Below are 19,581 nucleotides of genomic sequence, written 5' to 3' on the forward strand. Positions count from 1 at the left end.
CCCCGCCTCACATTCCAAAAGGCGTTTGACTGAACAGGGGGATGACCAACTGGAAAAGTCTACTCCGAGGAGGGCGGTATTAGGGAAATTTGGGAAAAAGGAGGGACTTCCTTCATGGTTGCTTTTTGATGGCAGCGAGCGGACTTTTAGGTGACACGTAACTAAAATTAAAGGTGTCTTGTAGGCCTTCTGCAGATCTATGGATCTACACCTCACGCGAGTGTGATGCCTTACACTGGGATTCTGTAATTTTAATAACTTTGGAGTAGCCTGCACCGATAGTAAGGTAGGCGACTGTAGTTCAGTTTGGGAAGGAACGTTGAAAACAGTTTTATGTTGGGGTGTAGGCAAGTCAAGCGAAAATCTGACCACGGCGTTTGAAGTGCCTTTAGGCTATTAGAACCGGGGATTCGTGGATGTGGCGATTTACTGTGAGCTGAATAATGAATGTGTCTTGACTTAACTTATTCCAACACTTAGGTAGGCTATTATTTTATCTCTCTATGCCGTAATGCTTGGGGAGTAGCCTAAAGCGAAAATATTACTCATTTGGACTTCCATAGAAAGTTTCCCCGAAGTTTCCACCGAAGTGACGGGGCTTGTCTATAGCGGCAGCGGGGAGGGTAGCGGGTCCATCATGGGTAACGGAGTGTGCTCTCGGAGACAGCGGAGAATCTTCCAGTCTCTCCTGCTGATCACCGTCGTCTTCGGGATGATCTACGGGGGGATGGTGTCGTACGAGGTGCACAAGCAGTTGAAGAGGACCGAAGCCATGGCACTGAAGTACCAGCAGCACCAAGAATCGCTCTCGGCGCAGCTTCAAGGTAACGAACAATCGCTGGCTATTCTGATAGTGTTTGTATGTTGAAGTCTGCTGCAAAAAGAAATTCGTCAGTTGGTTTGTTTCTCTAGAACGCCCCTCTCCCGTACCCACTGTATTTGTAACAGATGCGACGATTTTGAAACAATGTGGCCAGTGTCACAACTCTGCAAAGAATTCCTCCACTGATTTGAGTTTCTCGGGACACGTCCTGGACTAACGGATGTTGTGAATCTGTAGCCTACCACGAATGCCTTGTCTATCGCCGATCGAAGACAACTTTAGTTAGGTTGCAATAGCCTACATTAGGCTTCTTCTCAGTCACCATAATTATGCCCCTGCGCATGAGATCATTTAAGTCACCCCCTCCTCTCTCTCTCTCTCTCTCTCTCACGCGCACACACACACACACACACATACCTGGTAGTGCGTCCTCAGGTGTGTGATTTGAAAGTGCACTCTCAAGCTGACAGAGGTCACCTAAAACAGCTGCCTCAGTCAATTAGGACAAGGCTTTTGATTTTCAAAAGCTTGCAAATAAAAAGCTCACAGAGCGCTTTTGTGATTGATCTTACTCACTGACTGTGCTAAGTAAAGGTTAAGACTTTGTTCGATAGTGGTACAGTTTTCCTTGAGGTAAAATGGCAAAAATGGCACATTAATTGGCTCGTTTCATGTTTGAAAATTACACAAAGGAGAGAACTATTACCAGAAAGCACTTAACATTCGTGCTAACTTACCGCACCCATACTGCATTGTCATGAAGGGAGGGTTTCCCCCCTGCTCTATAGGTCTGTTATTTGATATCTTTCCGGACTGTTGATTACATTATTGTGACCTATATTTAGAGATGGGCTGTTTCACGTAGCCTGGGGGAAAGATGGGTATCAATTCACTGTTGCCTGGTTTTAACGACAGAGCGGCGCAGTTGTCAGGCGTTCTAGGGACTAGAATATCAGTGACCCATGCTCTATATATGTAGGCTACATAAACACTTACAGTATAGTCGTGTTGCAGACTCTTGAAATAGACACAATGAAAGTACTTCAGTTTTAACACACACTTTCGAGAGAGAGAGAGAGCGAGAGAGAGACACGGTAAATGAAGTACTACATCATTACAGCCTCTCTGTCCTCTTTCCTCTCCGGCGGTCCTCAGCGGTTGTCAGAGGCGGCCAGGTGTGACACGCAGCAGGTGTAGAGTTGTCACCTGGAGAAGGAGAGAGACGGCGTGGAGAGATGGGTCACCTGGAGAAGGAGAGAGAGGGCGTGGAGAGATGGGTGAGAAGGAGAGATGGGTGACAGGTGTAAGAAGATCCCTGATGCTGTACCCCGCCCTTCTCACCCTGTCCTGCTGTAAACGTACAGTTTTCCTCTTTGAATAAAACTTGAATAGACAGCAATAGACAACTTACAAGGGGCTTTGGAGATTCTGTGAAGCTCATTATTAGTGACATGGGTAAAGGCCATTCCCTATAAGCCGATGAGAGAGAGAGAGGGAGAGAGAGGGGTGGGGGGAGAGAGAGGGGGGGGGAGAGAGAGAGAGTTTGTGTGTGTGTGTGCGTGCGCATTCCGCGATCAGGTGAGTGCTGGTTCACACCTGTCTAGGGTTGCTCAGGTGAGTTACAGTAGAAGACAGCAGAACTCTGGCTAGCCCACCCATCCCACACACACACACACCCGTGTCAACTTCCAGTGCCAGGTTGGAAGATCACTCTGAACCAAGCTGCACCATACAACAACAACAACACCGCCACACAGCTGCCCTCCCATTCAGATCCCCACGCCCCCCTCTCTCCATCCCCTCTGGCATATGTCACTTCCTGCTTGCCAAAGCTGCTCTTCCCTCTCTGTTTTCAGCTCCCCTCCTCTCCCGAGCTCCACCTGTCCCTCGAGATATGCTGCTCTCATTTGGGTTGGGTCGGGTCAGCGGGTTACAGTTACACCTAAATTAAACACATCACACACACACACATATGCAGACACACACACACCACACACACACACAGACAGACGGACACATATGCAGTCACACGCACATAAGTCACGCATGTACACACACACACTGATCTGGTATCGAATGCAGTGTGTGAGACCTGATACTGGGCTCGGTCTACTCAACTGCCCAACCATGACCCAGCACTTCAATCCCCAGCTCACCCAGCAAAGGTCACCATCCTACTGGGGTCCCTTTGTTCTCTCGGACCATGCACTTTATCCCCAGTAAGAGCCAAGCCAGATTGACTGCAGGGGACATGCTCCCTCCTGGTGCTCTACTTCCCATGCTCACTGAAATGTGCAAGGGGCTGGAATGGCTAGAAAATGAATGAACGGTTGTGTGTGTTTTGAAGTGCTGTGTAACTTTAGTGGCTGAGATTGATATCTCAGACTCACACTGTGTGTGTGTGTGGGGGGGGGGGGGGGGGGGGGGCTTCATCACTGTCGAAATGCTGATGAACACTAGAATTAGGATCTGAAAACTTGTCTCTGTTGGATCTCTAATCCCTCACCTGTTGTTTTTTTCACTTTCTTTTCACTTTAAGTAAAGATAAACAAGAATCACTGTTAGGACATGCCCATCACACGTTTACCATTGTGACTTTTATCCTATATCAATTGCCCAGTTATGTATCTATGAACGACTACCGTTGTGCTATAAAGTACTGTAGATCAAGAAAGGAGGCCACGCTAGACTGTTGAGATGCACCCACTTCCCTAGGATGTACACTTGGTAGGGAAGTCAAAAGAACTCCACCCAACCTTTCCTATGAAGACATATTATACTAGAGAACGCTGAACTAATAAGTACATTTTTTGCTGTCTTCAGACATGCTTTAGGCGCGTTTATTGTTCACAAGTGACTGATGGCATCTGAATAACAGACAGGCCATCTTGGTTAAGCATGCCTGTGTAGAGAACTGGAGCAGGCTCAGGTTGTATAATAAGTGGAACAGGTTGGGTGGGTATTTATTTACAGTGGTTTGTATGCAGTGTTGCTTCCCTCTTTAAACATCTCAAAATACACTCGCTCTTCCCGCCAGAACCTTTTATTTGGGAATGCCAGAATGTATTTGTCAATGCCAGATTGCATCAAAGTGGCTGTGTAATCATTTGTTAAGCGAGCATGCTAAGCTAACAGTTGCTACACCAACTTGGCAGTTCTATGCTGGTTAGAACTTACTTGACATGGCGGTGTTAAATCTCCGGATGGACATTCAACCCGTTTTAGTGATAGCCGGTTAATAACTGACAGAATAAAACAACTCCCTAGTAAAACCCGAGGATAGGCTATAAAGGTGCCATAATACGCTCCTTTATCTGTCCTTCTCTCTCCACCCTGTGCCCACTCCAGGCATACTAATGGATTACTCATGTCTGGCCGTGAGGCGTGGCACTTCTAAAAAGGCTACATCTCTCTCTCCCCCATGTCTCAATTCCTCCTCCTCCTCTCTCTTCCCCTTCACCCTTACGCCCCGGCCGGCCCCCATCTCTCTCACAGGTCTGTAATGCTGTAGAGATTTTGACTACAATGCTGTGTGAAACATTTCAATGTGTTGATTAGGCCCCCAGAAATAGCCTCATCCTGTGTTTGGCAAACCCAGCAATCCAGGAAAGAGTGAAGGAGTGGGATACTGGAAGAGAGTAGTTATCCTTCAGCTGGGCGTTTGGCAGCATTTCCTGTCTGGCTGAACACCGTTTGGCCCAAGGCTCTGATTTTTGTGCGTGGCTGTAAGCAAGCGCACCAATGATGGCAAATGTCCGTTTGTCCCTCCCTCCCTCCTTCCCTCCCTCCCTGGCTTCCTCCGTCGTGTTGTTGACCTGCAGTTCTATGTTGCTACCACAAGAGGCAGTGGTCCCAGAACATCAAAACAAAAAGTGGCGGTGTCGTGGTTAGGGAGTTCGCCTCCCATGCCGAAGGTCGCAGGTTCAAACCTCGTGGGTTCAAGCCTCGTGGGTTCAAGCCTCGGTGTGGACAATATTTGGATGCTATAGAAGCTATGTAAAAATGCGGTTACCTGGTGGTGCTATGTCAGTTATTTAAGGGGAGACACGGTAGGTGAAAACATCGTTTTTCAACGCCCTGGTCAAATTTGAGATTTTGTGCTAGTTTGCTTCCATAACGTCTTATTTCATACTAGTGGAAATAAAACATCAAAAATATGCATTTAGATGTTTATTTTACTTCATTTAGTCTGTTTGCGTCTGTAGATTCTTCCTAAAATCACCAAAAGTTACAATTTTTTCGCAACGAACCAGACCGCGGCTGTCTTTTGGATCCGCTCATGTGAGATATCATTGGAAAGATCTGGCTCTCGTGCGCAATGCTATCGCAACCAAACCTGATAGTTTCATTTGTATCAGCAACCAATCGTGGAAATACAAAGGCGGGTTTGATGCTAAGCGTGAAATCTCATTGGCTGTTGTTGATTTCTGAGAACGTGATTGGTTCAGTGCGTCATGTGACACGTTTCCACTTCTTGATATCTAATCCAAACAATGCCGTCTGTGAAGCGTTCTAAACGTAATAAGCAACAACGACAACAGTGTTTGCCCACAAGGTTGAACAGAAAACAAGAGAAACTAAATGAAAAGGTTTACATTTATGAGATATAAAGTGCCTATTCGCGCAAGTTGTCATTAGCCGGTGCTAGCATGTCCAGTGAGCAGCAGGGAGATTAGGCTAGCGTTAGCATGTCCAGTGAGCAGCAGAGAGATGCGGCGCGTTTGAATGAGCTGATAACTGGGTTGATTTGTCCTAATTGTGCAGGGACTGGTCTTAAAATTAACATAGATCCTCAGAATAGTGGGTTCTGTAGTACTTTGCTCTTAGAGTGCAGTCTTTGTGAGAAATGGCTATCGCAAAAGTGTCTACACATCGACTCGGCTTCATGATACAACTAGGAATGATGTTGCATTTGATGTCAATGTGAGGATGGTCCTCTTAGCGCACGAGTTAGGGTTGGGGTATGCAGCTCTCCAAAAGATTTGTAAGGTGTTGGATCCCAGGGCTTCATCTGAAAACGTATCAGAAACATGACAAGAGGGTGACAGGTAGGCTATTGAAACGTGTTCTCTCTCTCTCTCTCTCTCTCTCTCTCTCTAGCCAATATCAGAAGCCTATACATATGCACAGTAGTCTCCCTCTCTCTACCTGTGGCATTTCTACATGCATCCATAAACTGACCAAATAAACTTTTAATTTCAGTAGCTGAAATAGAGGTCTGGAGTCCTTGCACAGAAGCAGAGAGCAGATTAGGCAGGCATATGCAGATGTGGACCCAGAGGTAGGTAAGCTGACTGCCAATAAATGCAAAATGTTACAAAATTATTACAGTTATTGATAATTATTACAATAATTCTCAGTAACCAGCGTTCAGTGGACAACATGAAGGCGGCAATATGGGGTAGTCTGCTTCACTGATGACAACCCCATGCGCACCAGGAACATATTGTGGTTTTAGGACAGTTTTGGGGACTGCAGCTGAGTGGGTTCTACAGACCAGCTGCTTAGAACAGTTTTGTGAACTCCAGCTGAGTGGGTTCTACAAACTAGCTGCCTAGAACAGTTTTGTGGATAGCTAGTGTGGTGCCATCTGAGGAGTGACTCTGTAGACCTATGACGGTGTAGCTTGATGTCTCCTATGGTGTTGCTTTTGACGATGGTTATATCACTTGTTTGTTTGGCAATCTATATTTAGCTTCTATTGGTGTTTACCCTGCATTGTTTACCACATCTTGTCCTGTGTATTTATCAATCAGCTTACTCGTCATGTTCATTCATTCATTCATTCATGTTTTCTCCATGTAAAACGCTTAAAAAAAACACAAAAAACTAGATAATCTGTTTTCTCATGCATGTCCTCGTCAAATGTGACGTCCATGATCTGTTTAACAAAATAATACAAGCTTTCTAAAAGGGAATGTTCTCTTCCCTACTAACATTGTCTCGTCTGTAGTCTCGTCTTACTAACATCCCACTCGTGGGCTGTACCTTGACGTGGTGAGTGGGCTTCCAACTAAACAGGTCTTGCTTCTCTATACAAAATGTCTACTCCTGGACTATTTTGAATTCACAACATGCTGTGTTATTCAGTTTTCAGTTTCTATGTGTTTTCAGATGTTGTGTAATGTTGTTACTGATGATGTGATTGGATATTGTGTTTGTAAATATTGGTTTACAATGCAAATGTATGTTTTTTTACAATACAAATTTTCAAAGCCCGTTTTCTCAAAATGAGTTATTTCTCATCTTTGGGACATCAGAACCACCACTTGAGTAGCACCTACATACACCTAACTTTCCAGTTTTGTTCCAATCCATATTCTGAAGGGTTTGGCCAAGGGGGATTTTTTAAATTTAATTCATAGCCTGATTTATATAACAGTTTATCCCTAAAACATGGCAGAAATTGGTCTTTTTATGACTGTTGACAGTATTTTCTGATTTCTGAAGTGAAGAAAAGAGATATCAAAAATCCCCCTTGGCCAAAGTTTTGAATAGGGATATGTGAACAAAATGAAACAAGAATTTTGAATCTGGCTCGAACCAATTAAAAAAATGGATGAAATTATGCAATTTAGCGCATATTTAGCGCATATAATGCCTTATTTGCATATTAATCCATAAGATTTCAGAAAACTTGTAATACAAAAAAAGATGCTCCTTAATGTACCTAACAAACTGGGGGAGTTTGATGGTGATACCTATTAAGGATTTTTTTTTTCCTATTCACCTGGGGTGTCTCCCCTTAATTTATGTGCAGTAATTGAACATTGGAAATAATCACTCCTGTTTTGAAATTATACCTACAGTATAGGTGTCTCAGTAATTACCCATTATATATTAGGCTATACTTTGCACATATTTACCAGGTAAATGTTTCATTTTTTCAGACGGACGGGAGAAATCCCATGGTTGTAAGCCAGCGCACCAATGATGGCAAATGTCCGGTTTGCCACTCCCTCCCTCCTTCCTTCCCTGAGCGGGCTAGAGACACACGGTTTCCCTCCTATCTTCTAACCAGGTCCAGTGGATGCCCCACTGTCACCAGCAGACCTCCCTGAGTCCGATAGATACCCCTGTGTCTGCTGTGGATGTCGTAGCATTTAGTTAATACACACACACACACGTACACACAGACATACACCAGCCCACTTCCGGCTTTAGGCCTGGGCCATAGCAAACACGCACCAGTATTTGCCATGTCTCTCCTATGTTGTTTTTTAGCTTCTCTTACTCTGAAAATCTAATTTAATGTTATTTATTGCTTAATAAATGTTCTTATCTGGTAGACAAACATACTCCAGGAGCTTTGTTGAGAGGGGTAAGGGAAGAATTTTTACAGCTCACTTTTCTGGCTCCCGGGTGATTACTGTTTTTTTGCTTCCCTCTGGAATATGTAGGGGTGGGTCGTATGCCCACCTCCCTTGTTCTCTGTAAAGCGCATTGTGTTGCCTCTGGGTATGAAATGCGCTATACAAATAAAGCTTTGATTGATTGATTGATTGACCAGTGGGTGCATGGAGATTGCCCAGAAGTAACTGGACTAACCCTGAACTGCTCTGACCCGAGGGGGTGGAGTCTCGCCACCACGCCACTATCTACACTACAGACCCCACAACACAGCCCCTGAGTGATCTGGTGGGTGCATGGAGATTGCCCAGAGGGCTCTGCCCTGCCCCTGACCCATTCTGTCCCAAGGGGGAGTCTCACCTCCACACGGGAAACCTCTGTACCCCTACCTCTCCTACCTCTCCTATGTGATGGATTAGCATTGAAAGCATTGGAACGGATGTGTCCAGGTGACAAGACCTATCTTAATTTATCAGACATTAATTTGATTTCAGTTATTTCAGTGGCATGAGTAGCTTCTGTCCTACCAGTCCTGCACAGAAACAAGCCAGCCACGCACATAAGCCAGGCTTGACCTGGCCTGTTTCTTTCAAATTATCTTCTTCTTGCCTTCCACCGTTGTCGCACACACAAGTAGACATACACTCACTCACACACACACACACACACACACACACATACACACACAAAAACAAACACATACTCATAAAAGGTTTGCAGGATATTCTAGGCCTCCCTTGTCTCCAGGCCGTGGAGAGGAGGTGGACGTCCAGAGGAGATCAAAGGAAAGAGGCATAGTGGGAGGAGTCACTAGAAGAGAGCAGAGGAGGTGAGAGGGAGAGAGCAGAGGAGGGGAGAGGGGGACAGGGAGAGAGCAGGGGAGGGGAGAGAGGGACAGGGAGAGAGCAGAGGAGGGGAGAGAGGGACAGGGAGAGAGCAGAGGAGGGGAGAGAGGGACAGGGAGAGAGCAGGGGAGGGGAGAGAGGGACAGGTAGAGGGAGGTAAAGGTAGGAGCGGAGGTTGAATGAATGTCGAGTCATTTTACGGTGCGGAATACCACACCTGCCTGTCAATGATGGAGCATGGGCACCAAACACACACACACATGTTGAGCAAATATGGAGCTACCCCTTTCTGTCCCTCTTAAGCACACACACACACCATCCTGGCCGGAATGCGTCTGCCAATCCCAGCGGCATGCTGAGGTCACATGGCGCATCCCTCGCTTATCTCCATCGCCATCTGCTCCCATCCCGTTGTTCGGCGATGGGGAATGGGGTGTGTGTGTGTGCGTGCGCGCCTGTGTGTGTGCGCGTGTGCGCGCGATACAGTGTACACATGATCATAGACATCTTCCCATTTAGCTCGCACTCCAGATGGCTCCATGAGAACATCATCTCATGGTAACCATAACTAAACCATGTCAATGTTTTTTTCTCTCTCTCTCTCCCTCCTCCCTCCATCCCTCCATCTATCCACCCATCTGTCCCTCTCTGTCTTCTCTCAGTGGTGTACGAGCATCGCTCCAGACTAGAGAAGTCTCTGCAGAAGGAGAGACTAGAACACAAGAAAGCCAAAGAAGGTGAGAGAGTCTCCACTAATCCCATTGATTATCACTCTCTCCGTCACTCACTGGTGTAGATGAGTGGAGAGACCCTCCAACAGAGTCCCTGGCTCCCACAAGACATGGAATTTCTGGAATATCATGGACTTTTGAAATGTGCTTTGTATACAGTCAGAGTTTTTGGTGGAGTCTTGGAATATCAGGCAATTTTTATTTTAACAACACTTTATTTATCTTTCTACACTAGTGAAAAGTGGCTGTGGTTCTTCTGCCTGATTAAATCTGCGACCCATAAGCCTAAATCAGACTCTGGGGGTTGCAGGGTTAGCATTACTCACAACACCAGGGGCAGATAAATCGACAATCAGTTAAAATTCACCATTCAAATCATCACCTCCGGCATACACCACAAACTGAAACAAACTATTTTTCCTTCATGCTCCAAACCGAAACAAATGCACCCATAACTGAATAAACTCAATACAACTCAAGTTTCAACAGCGTTGAACAACCAACTTTGATCTGACTGTAGATAAGTTTTTGATTAATACCCATTCAAAAATGCACTTGCCATGACATGGTTGCTTCCATTATATGCTCGTCGCCCCCCCCAGAGCCCGAGATACAGGTATCAAACTGTCCGCCATAGAGAATGAAAGGGCAAATGTATTTCGCTCATGAGATGAAGTCCCAACTGAATGGTGGTCAATGGGCGGTTATTCTTTGTTCTTATGACAACACGAATCTACTCAACACTGCTCAAAAGCAGATAGCTGGATTCTGTAGACTGAGAGGAATCCAATGACGGCCACGTCTTGACATTTGGTCATTTTGCGTGACAGCTAGATCGACCAGAAGACGACCGATTTCCTTCAACAACATGGTGAAAATGAGTATCACGGCTAGCGGACATTTTCGGTTCATTATGAGATTATCTTTTACGTAGCTGGCTAGAGATATTGGCCCCCAAATAATTTTACAACTAGTGTTTTTTATTCTTGTGAATATGTAGGCTACATGAGCACCAACTACATGCAACACTATACTAACCACCAGACAACACTATACTATTACACTGGTGTTTCACTGTAGCTTGGCAAGTCCCGTGAGAGGACGCCATAGAGCCTGTTCACCGTAGACACATCTCTACCATTTAAGATGATTCGTTTTTTTCCCTTAAAGAATTATGGGAAATGGAGTGCACTTATATAGCACTTTTATCCAAAGCGCCTCTCGTTCACCCATTCATTCACACACCAGTGGTGGCAGCTGCAATGCAAGGTTCTAGTCTGCTCATTGGGAGCAATTTGGGGTTCAGTGTCTTACCCAAGGACACTTCAACATGTTGCCGGGAGGAGCTGAAATCGAACCGGGAACCTTCAGATTCCCAGACCGCTACTCTACCTCCCGAGCTACTGATGCCCCAATTATGAATCTCTCACTTATCAGATGAACTGAAATGATGCTGTGTTGCTAACTGCCTGAAAACAGACGAACCCGCCTGGCAGATATTGAAGCTGTGTGGTCACAGGTGTCCATGCACAGGCAACATAAATGGCTATTGTGTTTTGTGCATTTTCATGGTCATGGAAATTAGAATGGATCATTTTTATGCCTCCGCCAGGCGATAGCGGCATTTCGGGTTGTCCGTCCGTCCGATGTTTGTTAATGCAATATCTCGGGAACGCAATGACGGAATTTCTTCCCCTTTGGTACAAATGTTCAGTGGCACTCAAGGATGAACTGCTTAGATCGTGGGGGTCAAAGTTCAAGGTCACTGTGACCTCACAAAATGTGTTTTTGGCCTGATGAACACAATATCTCAAGAACGGCTTGACAGAATTTGTACATATTTGGCCAAATGTCCAGTTGGACTTAATTAGATTAATTGGATTCGATTTTGGTATTCAAATGTCAAAGGTCAAGGTCACCGTGACATCACAAAAGGCACTTTTGAACGCTAATGCTAGCTAGCTAACGCTAATACTAATACTAATGATAATGTTAATGCTAGCTAGCTAATGCTAATTCTAACACATGCTAGCTTTAGCTAACTAGCATTAGCGTTAGGGTTAGGTTAGCAGTTAGTCAGGGTTAGGATTAGGGTTAGTTAGGTTAACTGCAACTGGCATTGTTGGGCGGAGGCATTTAGCCGCTACACGGTTTTTCTAGTTTTAAATCATGGAATTTCACATTTGTCACAGAGTGGAAACTCTACAGTACATCTGCTAAAAAGGATAGATAATCCACTGTTTGTTGGTTAGTGAATCCACGGTTTGTGTTTGGTTTGTGAATCCACTGTTTGTGTTTGGTTAGTGAATCCACTGTTTGTGTTTGGTTAGTGAATCCACGGTTTGTGTTTGGTTAGTGAATCCACTGTTTGTGTTTGGTTAGTGAAGCCATTGTTTGTGTTTGGTTAGTGAATCCATTGTTTGTTTGTCTTTCCTCTCTCTCTGTCTCTCTCTCATCAGATTACCTGGTATATAAAATGGAGACACAGCAGTCTTTGAACAAGGAGAAGGTAGGCCTGAGTCAGCGCTGTCTGGTTGTAAGTTGGGGTTCATCATGAGGAATGGTTGCCGTGATGGTTGGCTGATGTGTTTATTGGTGTGTTGTTGAACAGCAAGATTCCAATAGCAGATTCAACTCCCTCCACGTGCAGCATCAGATGCTGAAGGTTAGTATGTACCCAGTACACACACGCACACACACATTTCTGACACTTGAGGAAACACATAGTTTAACACATGCCCACACATCAGAGATGATGTCACTCAAGAGTTTGTGCCACACACACACCTAACTGTGTGCCTGCTGTTGCAGAACCAGCATGAGGACCTGAAGAAGCAGTACTACGAGCTGCAGGAGCAGAACCAGCTCCAGGGAGAGGACCACGGCCGGACTCTGGATGAGCACAAGGACCGCTACGACAAACTCACCCAGGCCAAGGAGAGTGAGCTCTCCAAGATGAAGGGTACGGACACGCACGCGCACGCACACACACACACACACACACACACACACACATGTGCACAGACACACAGACAAACCTCTGCATTCTTGAACAAACATTCCAAAAATGATAAGTCAGTGGTCAACTGAGGACAGATTCTGTAATATTATAATCATCTTAGAAAATGGCATTGGCTCTTGTAATAAACAGTTTTGTTTGCCCCCAGTGATTTCAAGAGTAGATCAGTCACATGTCAAATGGTAGCTATAGGTGTCAGATCTACTAAAGGTGTGTGTGTGTGTGTGCGTGCGCGTGTGTGCAGTGTGTGCTATAGGTGGCAGATCTGATATAGGCGTGTGTGTGCGTGTGTGTGCGTGTGTGTGTGCGCGCGTGTGTGCACGCGTCGTGTGTGCGTGTGTGCGAAAAACCACATGCCAAAAAATGTCTGCTGATCTACTAACTGTGTGCACTGAGGCTGAGACTCGAGTCTCTCACGTGTCTCAGAGACACTCCTTGCCCATTTGTGCATGTTGGCTTTAATGAGCAAGCGTGGGCGTTTCTACGTGAGTGTGTAAAATAGTGGGCAGAGAACAGGACTTGAAATACCCGACTTTAGCTTGTGTAATGCGATTTTACAAAGCCCGAAGGCAAGCATGGGACAGCCAGGTAGAAGCTTCTGGATGAAATACGAGACGGATTTAGAGCCAATCACAAGAAGGAGCCAAGCAATCCCAGCGATGCCCACAAACCTTCCAGCGCCGCGCTCAGTGTGTGTCGGGACTGTCTGAGTGTGTGTCAGGACTGTGTGAGTGTGTGTCAGGACTGTGTGAGTGTGTGTCAGGACTGTCTGAGTGTGTGTCAGGACTGTCTTGAGTGTGTGCGCAAATGCAATTACCCCCAGTAATTGCATAACAGTGTAAATTAACAATACGTGCAAACAGTTGGAATAGACATGCAATTTAGCACACTCTTATCTGTGGTCTTAATAAATCAAGCCCATAGGGTTTGGGGATGAAACTCCCATTCATATTGGAGCTAGTGTATGGCCAATGGCAAATGAGTCTTTCACTGCCCCCTTGTGGCCGCGAGCAGTACTGCAGGTTGTTTGGCACCTATACGCGGTATGTGGTACTTACATGTGTCATCTGTTTACACTGTAGAGAGTGCCTATAACCTGAGGGAGGAGAATAAGCAGCTGAGGAAAGCCCACCAGGACATTCACTTCCAGCTGCAGGACGCACACGTGAGTACAGGGACAGGGTCCTCTGTGTGTGTGTGTGTGTGCGCCTGTGTGCGCGCGTGCTCGCTAACAGTTGCAAACCCGCTGATTCCAGATGCAGCATACGGACCTGAAGGCAGCCCATGACCAGCTAGCACTGACGCTGGAGGACCACAAGAGTGCGCTGGCGGCAGCTCAGGTAGGAAGCCAGGGAGGAGAGGAGGCCAGGGAGGAGGGGAGGCCAGGGAGGAGGGGAGGCCAGGGAGGAGGGGAGGCCAGGGAGGAGAGGAGGCCAGGGAGGAGAGGAGGCCAGGGAGGAGGAGAGGCCAGGGAGGAGAGGAGGCCAGGGAGGAGAGGAGGCCAGGGAGGAGGAGAGGCCAGGGAGGAGAGGAGGCCAGGGAGGAGGAGAGGCCAGGGAGGAGGGGAGGCCAGGGAGGAGGGGAGGCCAGGGAGGAGGGGAGGCCAGGGAGGAGAGGAGGCCAGGGAGGAGAGGAGGCCAGGGAGGAGAGGAGGCCAGGGAGGAGGAGAGGCCAGGAAGGAGGGGAGGCCAGGGAGGAGAGGAGGCCAGGGAGGAGGAGAGGCCAGGAAGGAGAGGAGGCCAGGGAGGAGAGGAGGCCAGGGAGGAGGAGAGGCCAGGGAGGAGGGGAGGCCAGGGAGGAGGGGAGGCCAGGGAGGAGGGGAGGCCAGGGAGGAGAGGAGGCCAGGGAGGAGAGGAGGCCAGGGAGGAGGGGAGGCCAGGGAGGAGAGGAGGCCAGGGAGGGGGAAGGCCAGGGAGGAGGGGAGGCCAGGGAGGAGGGGAGGCCAGGAAGGAGGGGAGGCCAGGGAGGAGAGGAGGCCAGGAAGGAGGGGAGGCCAGGAAGGAGGGGAGGCCAGGGAGGAGAGGTGGCTAGATCTCAACATGGCCTCCTCTCTTCCTAACAGTCCTGGGATTCACATTCAAAACGTTGGTGAAATATGTCAATGTCATTTTATTTATATAGCACCATTCATACATAGCCTACATAAAAGTAGAAGGATAAAAACATAAATCATACAAACACAGTGAGAACAGATTTAAAAGGAACAAAAGTAAACGCATTAAGAATTAAAAGATAGTGTAAAATATAATAAACTATAAAAACGGAATGCTAATTAAACAAGTAAAATTATGTGGTAAAAACAATGTTAAAAAGGTATGTTTTGTGAACCTGCAGCTTGGTCTTCCTCCATGTGCGCTCAGCTTTTCTACATGTTCTCTTAAGTTGATTTATCTCCCTATTTCTCATGGAGCTTTTTGTTTGGCCATGACCTTTTTCAATTTCATAGGTGCAAATTGGTCACTAGGTCATTAACATGTGAAAACACCACTTCAGCGGTTGTTACTCTATTTGTGTTCAGTGTACTTATCTCATATTTAGGTATCAATGCTGTAAAAAAAAATAATACAAAAGTGGTTAGGTCAAAAATACAAAAGTGGTTAGTGATAAGGTCCCTGACCTTCGAGTCACCCTCATTATCAACATGCAGATTAAAATTGCATGTGATGATAAGATTATCATAGGTTGTGTGGATAATGGACAGGAGTTCAGAAAAATCTGCTAAGAAGATTTGACATTGCTTGGGTGGCCTATACACAGTTACTATCAGAACTGGATGCTGGCACTTAAAAATTACAGCATGATATTCAAAAGAGGTAAAATCATCAAAGGAAATGATGCATCCATAGCTATGGTGGCAGCTATAGTATATCCTTTTTTTCCCCACTTCCACTTTTTTTCCACTTTAGTAGACTGAAAAAAACCATAGTTGGTAGGAGAGGCTTCATTAAGGGCTGCTGATCAATTTACATTTAGCCAAGTTTCAGTTAAAAACATACGGTCTAATTTACATCCACATATAAGATTGTTGATGAGAAATGTTTTCCCAGCTAGGGACCTAATATTTAGTAATAGCCATTGATATATTCTCTGGATAGAGGGACTGGCTCGAGCTACACTTTGTTAGAGGCACAGAAATCAAATTGTGTGTAGATATTCCATTTGGTCTGTGACTGGCTCTGTAGGATCTTGTAACAGAAAGGCATTGTGTAATTGTGTTTATAGGCCTACCACTAGAGACACTAGGATCACTAAAAACTGACCGATCAGAGGCAGTTACTATGTCGAAAATCCCACCAGATCCATTTGTGTACACTGTGTCAAAAGGGTCGGGACCTAGGGGAGATGGAATTGGTCGAATTTTCGACACAATGTCAGCGCCTGAGGGAAGAAGCCATGTTGTCAGAGAGCAGCCTGGCCCTCAGCCAGTTTGGGTCGACACCATCACGTTTCAGTAGGCTAGGCCTCTCCCAGAACAGGTCGAAGTTGAACATGTAGGGGGCAAGGAGGGGCCGGCCGAAAGGAGGGGCGTGGATTAGAGGCATGGGGCTGGGGAGGAGACTGTGTACTGTAGGGTCCAGATGGGAACGAGACTTACCGGCAAAGGCCCAACAAGTGGGCCTGCCACGGTGGAACGACCTCCAGTAAGCAGGTTTACAGCAGTGATAGCATCCCATTTCTGAACTTTCCCAGGCTAGGCAGCCAATGTCACCTTAGCCAGTTTTGTTAGCAGTATCTCCGTAGCCATAGTGTTAGCATTAGCTAGCTAATCCTAGATAGTCCATTCAACTACATACAGTACGTACGAAATACGAATGTCATATTGTTAAAATAATTACACTTCGTTAAAATAAATAGATGGAAACCACCAATGAAAGGCGATCGCAAAGAGATGGTATAAAACTGGATTAAAACAAACTTTTGGCACAGCAACTCACAGCCAAACAGGAATTCTATGTCTAGGTAGTTTCCTAAGTCTAGGAAATACCATCAGCAAATTTTCCCAAAAGGTGTAGTATACAAACCTAGTGGGTTTGTTAACTAACCTTTTGATTTGGACCTTTTAATTCAGATTCAAAATGGGGCAACACATTGGATAGACCTACAACCAATCAGCAAAAATGCCTCTACGGCGCTCCTCTGTTCCGTCATCTTATTAAACCCGCCCCATATTAGATAAACGGTTGTGATTGGCACAAAATAAATTCTGTTTGAGCGGATTCTGTTATAACGGTTGGATGTCCAGACTGATCTGCAGAGTGAAATGGAATGTGAGCTGGTGAGATCAGTCTGGCGACGCCAGGGTAACCCCCTCCCTTCTCTCTCAACCGTCACCCCACACACTGAGCAGACACGCACACACACACTTCTCTATCATTTGCTCCAGGGGGGTTCAGTAAGTACTGAGCGCTACATCAAGCACATGCTCAAGCCAATCAACTGGAAACATGTAATGGGGAGAGAGAGAGAGATTTGGAAAGAATATCCGAATTCCGTTCAGTCAGGAGGGTGAGGGTTAGAAACAGGTCAGCCAGGAAACCAGGGGATGTTTGATGTTATAGACTCTGCCAGCTTCGCTGGTCTGGTCCATTTTAAGAACACTAGGGGGAGAGGATTTTACTATTAAACCATGGATAGAGAGGTTCCTTGTTCTAAATGTGACTCGGAGAACAAAGAAATGTTAGGCAGGTACAGTTGTCACTAGCATTCAATGTGTTGAGGGACTTCTATTCAGCAACAGTTGTCTGAATGTTGTCAGAAGGTTTTCTGAAGGTGGACTGAAGGCTGTTATGTGGTCCCTCGCCACAGATGCAGGTGGATGAGTTCAAGCAGCTGAAGGAAACCCTGAACCGAATGCCCAGCCTGCAACACGCTGACCAGAGCCACGGCCGGCAACAGGCCCAGGCTGCAGCCTCATTGGTCCAGCCCAACGTGCAGGCCCCGCCCCCTGCCCTGCCGGCAGCCGTAGTCTCTGAGCCCCATAAGGAAGACGCCGCCCATGAAGACCACCAGGACACACTATCCAGGGTACAGTTGTCTCAAATGAAACACGGTCATGTTATTGCACACACACACACACACACACACACACTAACACCCCTATTCCCTTCCGAAGTTGGACCTCCAGGACGAAGAGGAGGTGCCCAAGACCGACCTCCAGTCTCACCTGGCCGTGTCCCACAATGCACTGCTGGAGAAGGAGGAGGATGCGGAGGGGGAGGGGGACGCGGAGCGGAGGAGAGAACTGGCGGAGGAAGAGATGGAGCAGGCAGGCCAACCCCAGAAGCTGGAGGAGGAATCCGACCAACCGCAGGATGACGAGGACGAGCGGGAGGAGCTAGAGCCCAAGCAGCCGGACGAGAACGCTCTGGAACGCCGGAGACGCCAACCGCAACCGGTTAGAGCAGGTTTACAACTGGTTAGAACAGGTCTAGAACTGGACTAGAACCTGTTGGAGCCACTTTAGAACTGTGTGTCAACGTCTTTAGAACGTGATATGAACCATATCACAACATACTATACCATGCAGTTGCTAGAATATTGCACTGCTGAGATTAGAGAGAACACTTCTTAAAACTACTAATGACATAGGATCTCTCTTTTCTCTAAGTTACCCAGATGGTTTTCACATCATTTGAGCCTTCCTGTGGGATGGCAGTGGCTCAGGAGGTAGAGTGGTTCGTCCAATGACCGCAGGGTCGGCGGTTCGAATCCCGCCTTCTCCTGTCCACCTGCCGGGCAAGACACCGAACCCCAAAATGCTCCCATTGAGCAGGCTAACACCTTGCATGGCAGCTGCCGCCACCGGTGTGTGAATGTGTGTGTGAATGGGCGAATGAGAGGCCTTCACTGTAAAGCGCTTTGGATAAAAGCGCTATACAAGTACAGTCCTGTTACCATGTTACCATTCCTCTTTCCGCAGGGCCCCCAGGCAGAGCTCCACCAGGAGGCACAGGCCGAGGTAGCGCGCGTGAAGTCTGCCTACGAGCAGCAGCAGGAGCAGCAGCGCCTGGAGGCCCAGCGGTCGCAGGAGCGGCGAGCGCTGCAGCTGCGCCAGGAGGCCCTGCAGGCCCAGCGAGCCCGCCAGCAGGGGGAGAGGGAGCAGCGTCTGAGGGAGCAGCGGCAGAAGGAGGAGCAGCAGAACCGGGAGGCCGACCAGAGGGAGCAGACGCTCAGGGAGGAGCAGCTCAGGTCAGAGGGGACCGCAGGGTCGTCCAGGGGTCACACAAAGGTCATGTGGAGGTTGCGGGGGCTTGTAATGGAACTGCTGGTTTGAAAATAATAATACATTTTGTGTGTATTGCGCTTTTCAAGATGGTAAATGGACTGCACTTGTATAGCGCTTTTCCTCCTTAGCGGCACTCAAAGCGCTTTACAATGGCCTCTCATTCACCCATTCACACACACATTCACGCACCAATGGCGGTAGCTGCCATGCAAGGTGCTAACCTGCTCATTGGGAGCAATTTGGGGTTAGGTGTCTTGCTCAAGGACACTTCAACATGTGGACTGGGATTCGAACCACTGACCCTTCGATCACTGAACGACCCGCTCTACCAACTGAGCTACAGCCGCCCCATTAAGACACAAAACATTAAGACACTTTCAGAAATACATGAGAAAATACAGCATGTTGTAAATGTAAACTCGTGAATCTTTACCATTAACCAAGTAAAGTATCTCAACTATGCCTTAAAGGACTAGTTATTAGGACTAGGTATTTAGCATTATAAGCCCTGTAATAAGGTTATTTACGATCATACACAACTGTCTTTTTGAATTGTTTTAGATAGTTTGTGGTTATCTGTTGCTCAG

The 19,581-nt window shown here is 46.9% G+C and overlaps 1 protein-coding gene across 2 annotated transcripts in view; it reads left to right on the forward strand.

Moving 5' to 3' along the window:
- The first annotated feature begins 137 nt into the window (after positions 1–137).
- The window catches only part of golim4a (golgi integral membrane protein 4a), a 25,291-nt gene continuing 5,847 nt past the window's right edge, over positions 138–19,581 (forward strand). For both annotated transcript variants that reach the window (XM_084438219.1, XM_084438220.1), the window contains exons 1-10: positions 138–824; positions 9,681–9,755; positions 12,209–12,258; positions 12,361–12,414; positions 12,561–12,711; positions 13,851–13,933; positions 14,025–14,108; positions 17,575–17,793; positions 17,882–18,163; positions 18,689–18,957. In XM_084438219.1, the coding sequence (XP_084294345.1) occupies positions 638–824; positions 9,681–9,755; positions 12,209–12,258; positions 12,361–12,414; positions 12,561–12,711; positions 13,851–13,933; positions 14,025–14,108; positions 17,575–17,793; positions 17,882–18,163; positions 18,689–18,957 (1,454 nt within the window). In that variant the 5' untranslated portion in view covers positions 138–637. The remainder of the gene's footprint in view (positions 825–9,680; positions 9,756–12,208; positions 12,259–12,360; positions 12,415–12,560; positions 12,712–13,850; positions 13,934–14,024; positions 14,109–17,574; positions 17,794–17,881; positions 18,164–18,688; positions 18,958–19,581) is intronic.

This window comes from Borostomias antarcticus (assembly GCF_949987555.1).
Source record: "Borostomias antarcticus genome assembly, chromosome: 1".
In the NCBI taxonomy this organism is placed as follows: domain Eukaryota; kingdom Metazoa; phylum Chordata; class Actinopteri; order Stomiiformes; family Stomiidae; genus Borostomias; species Borostomias antarcticus.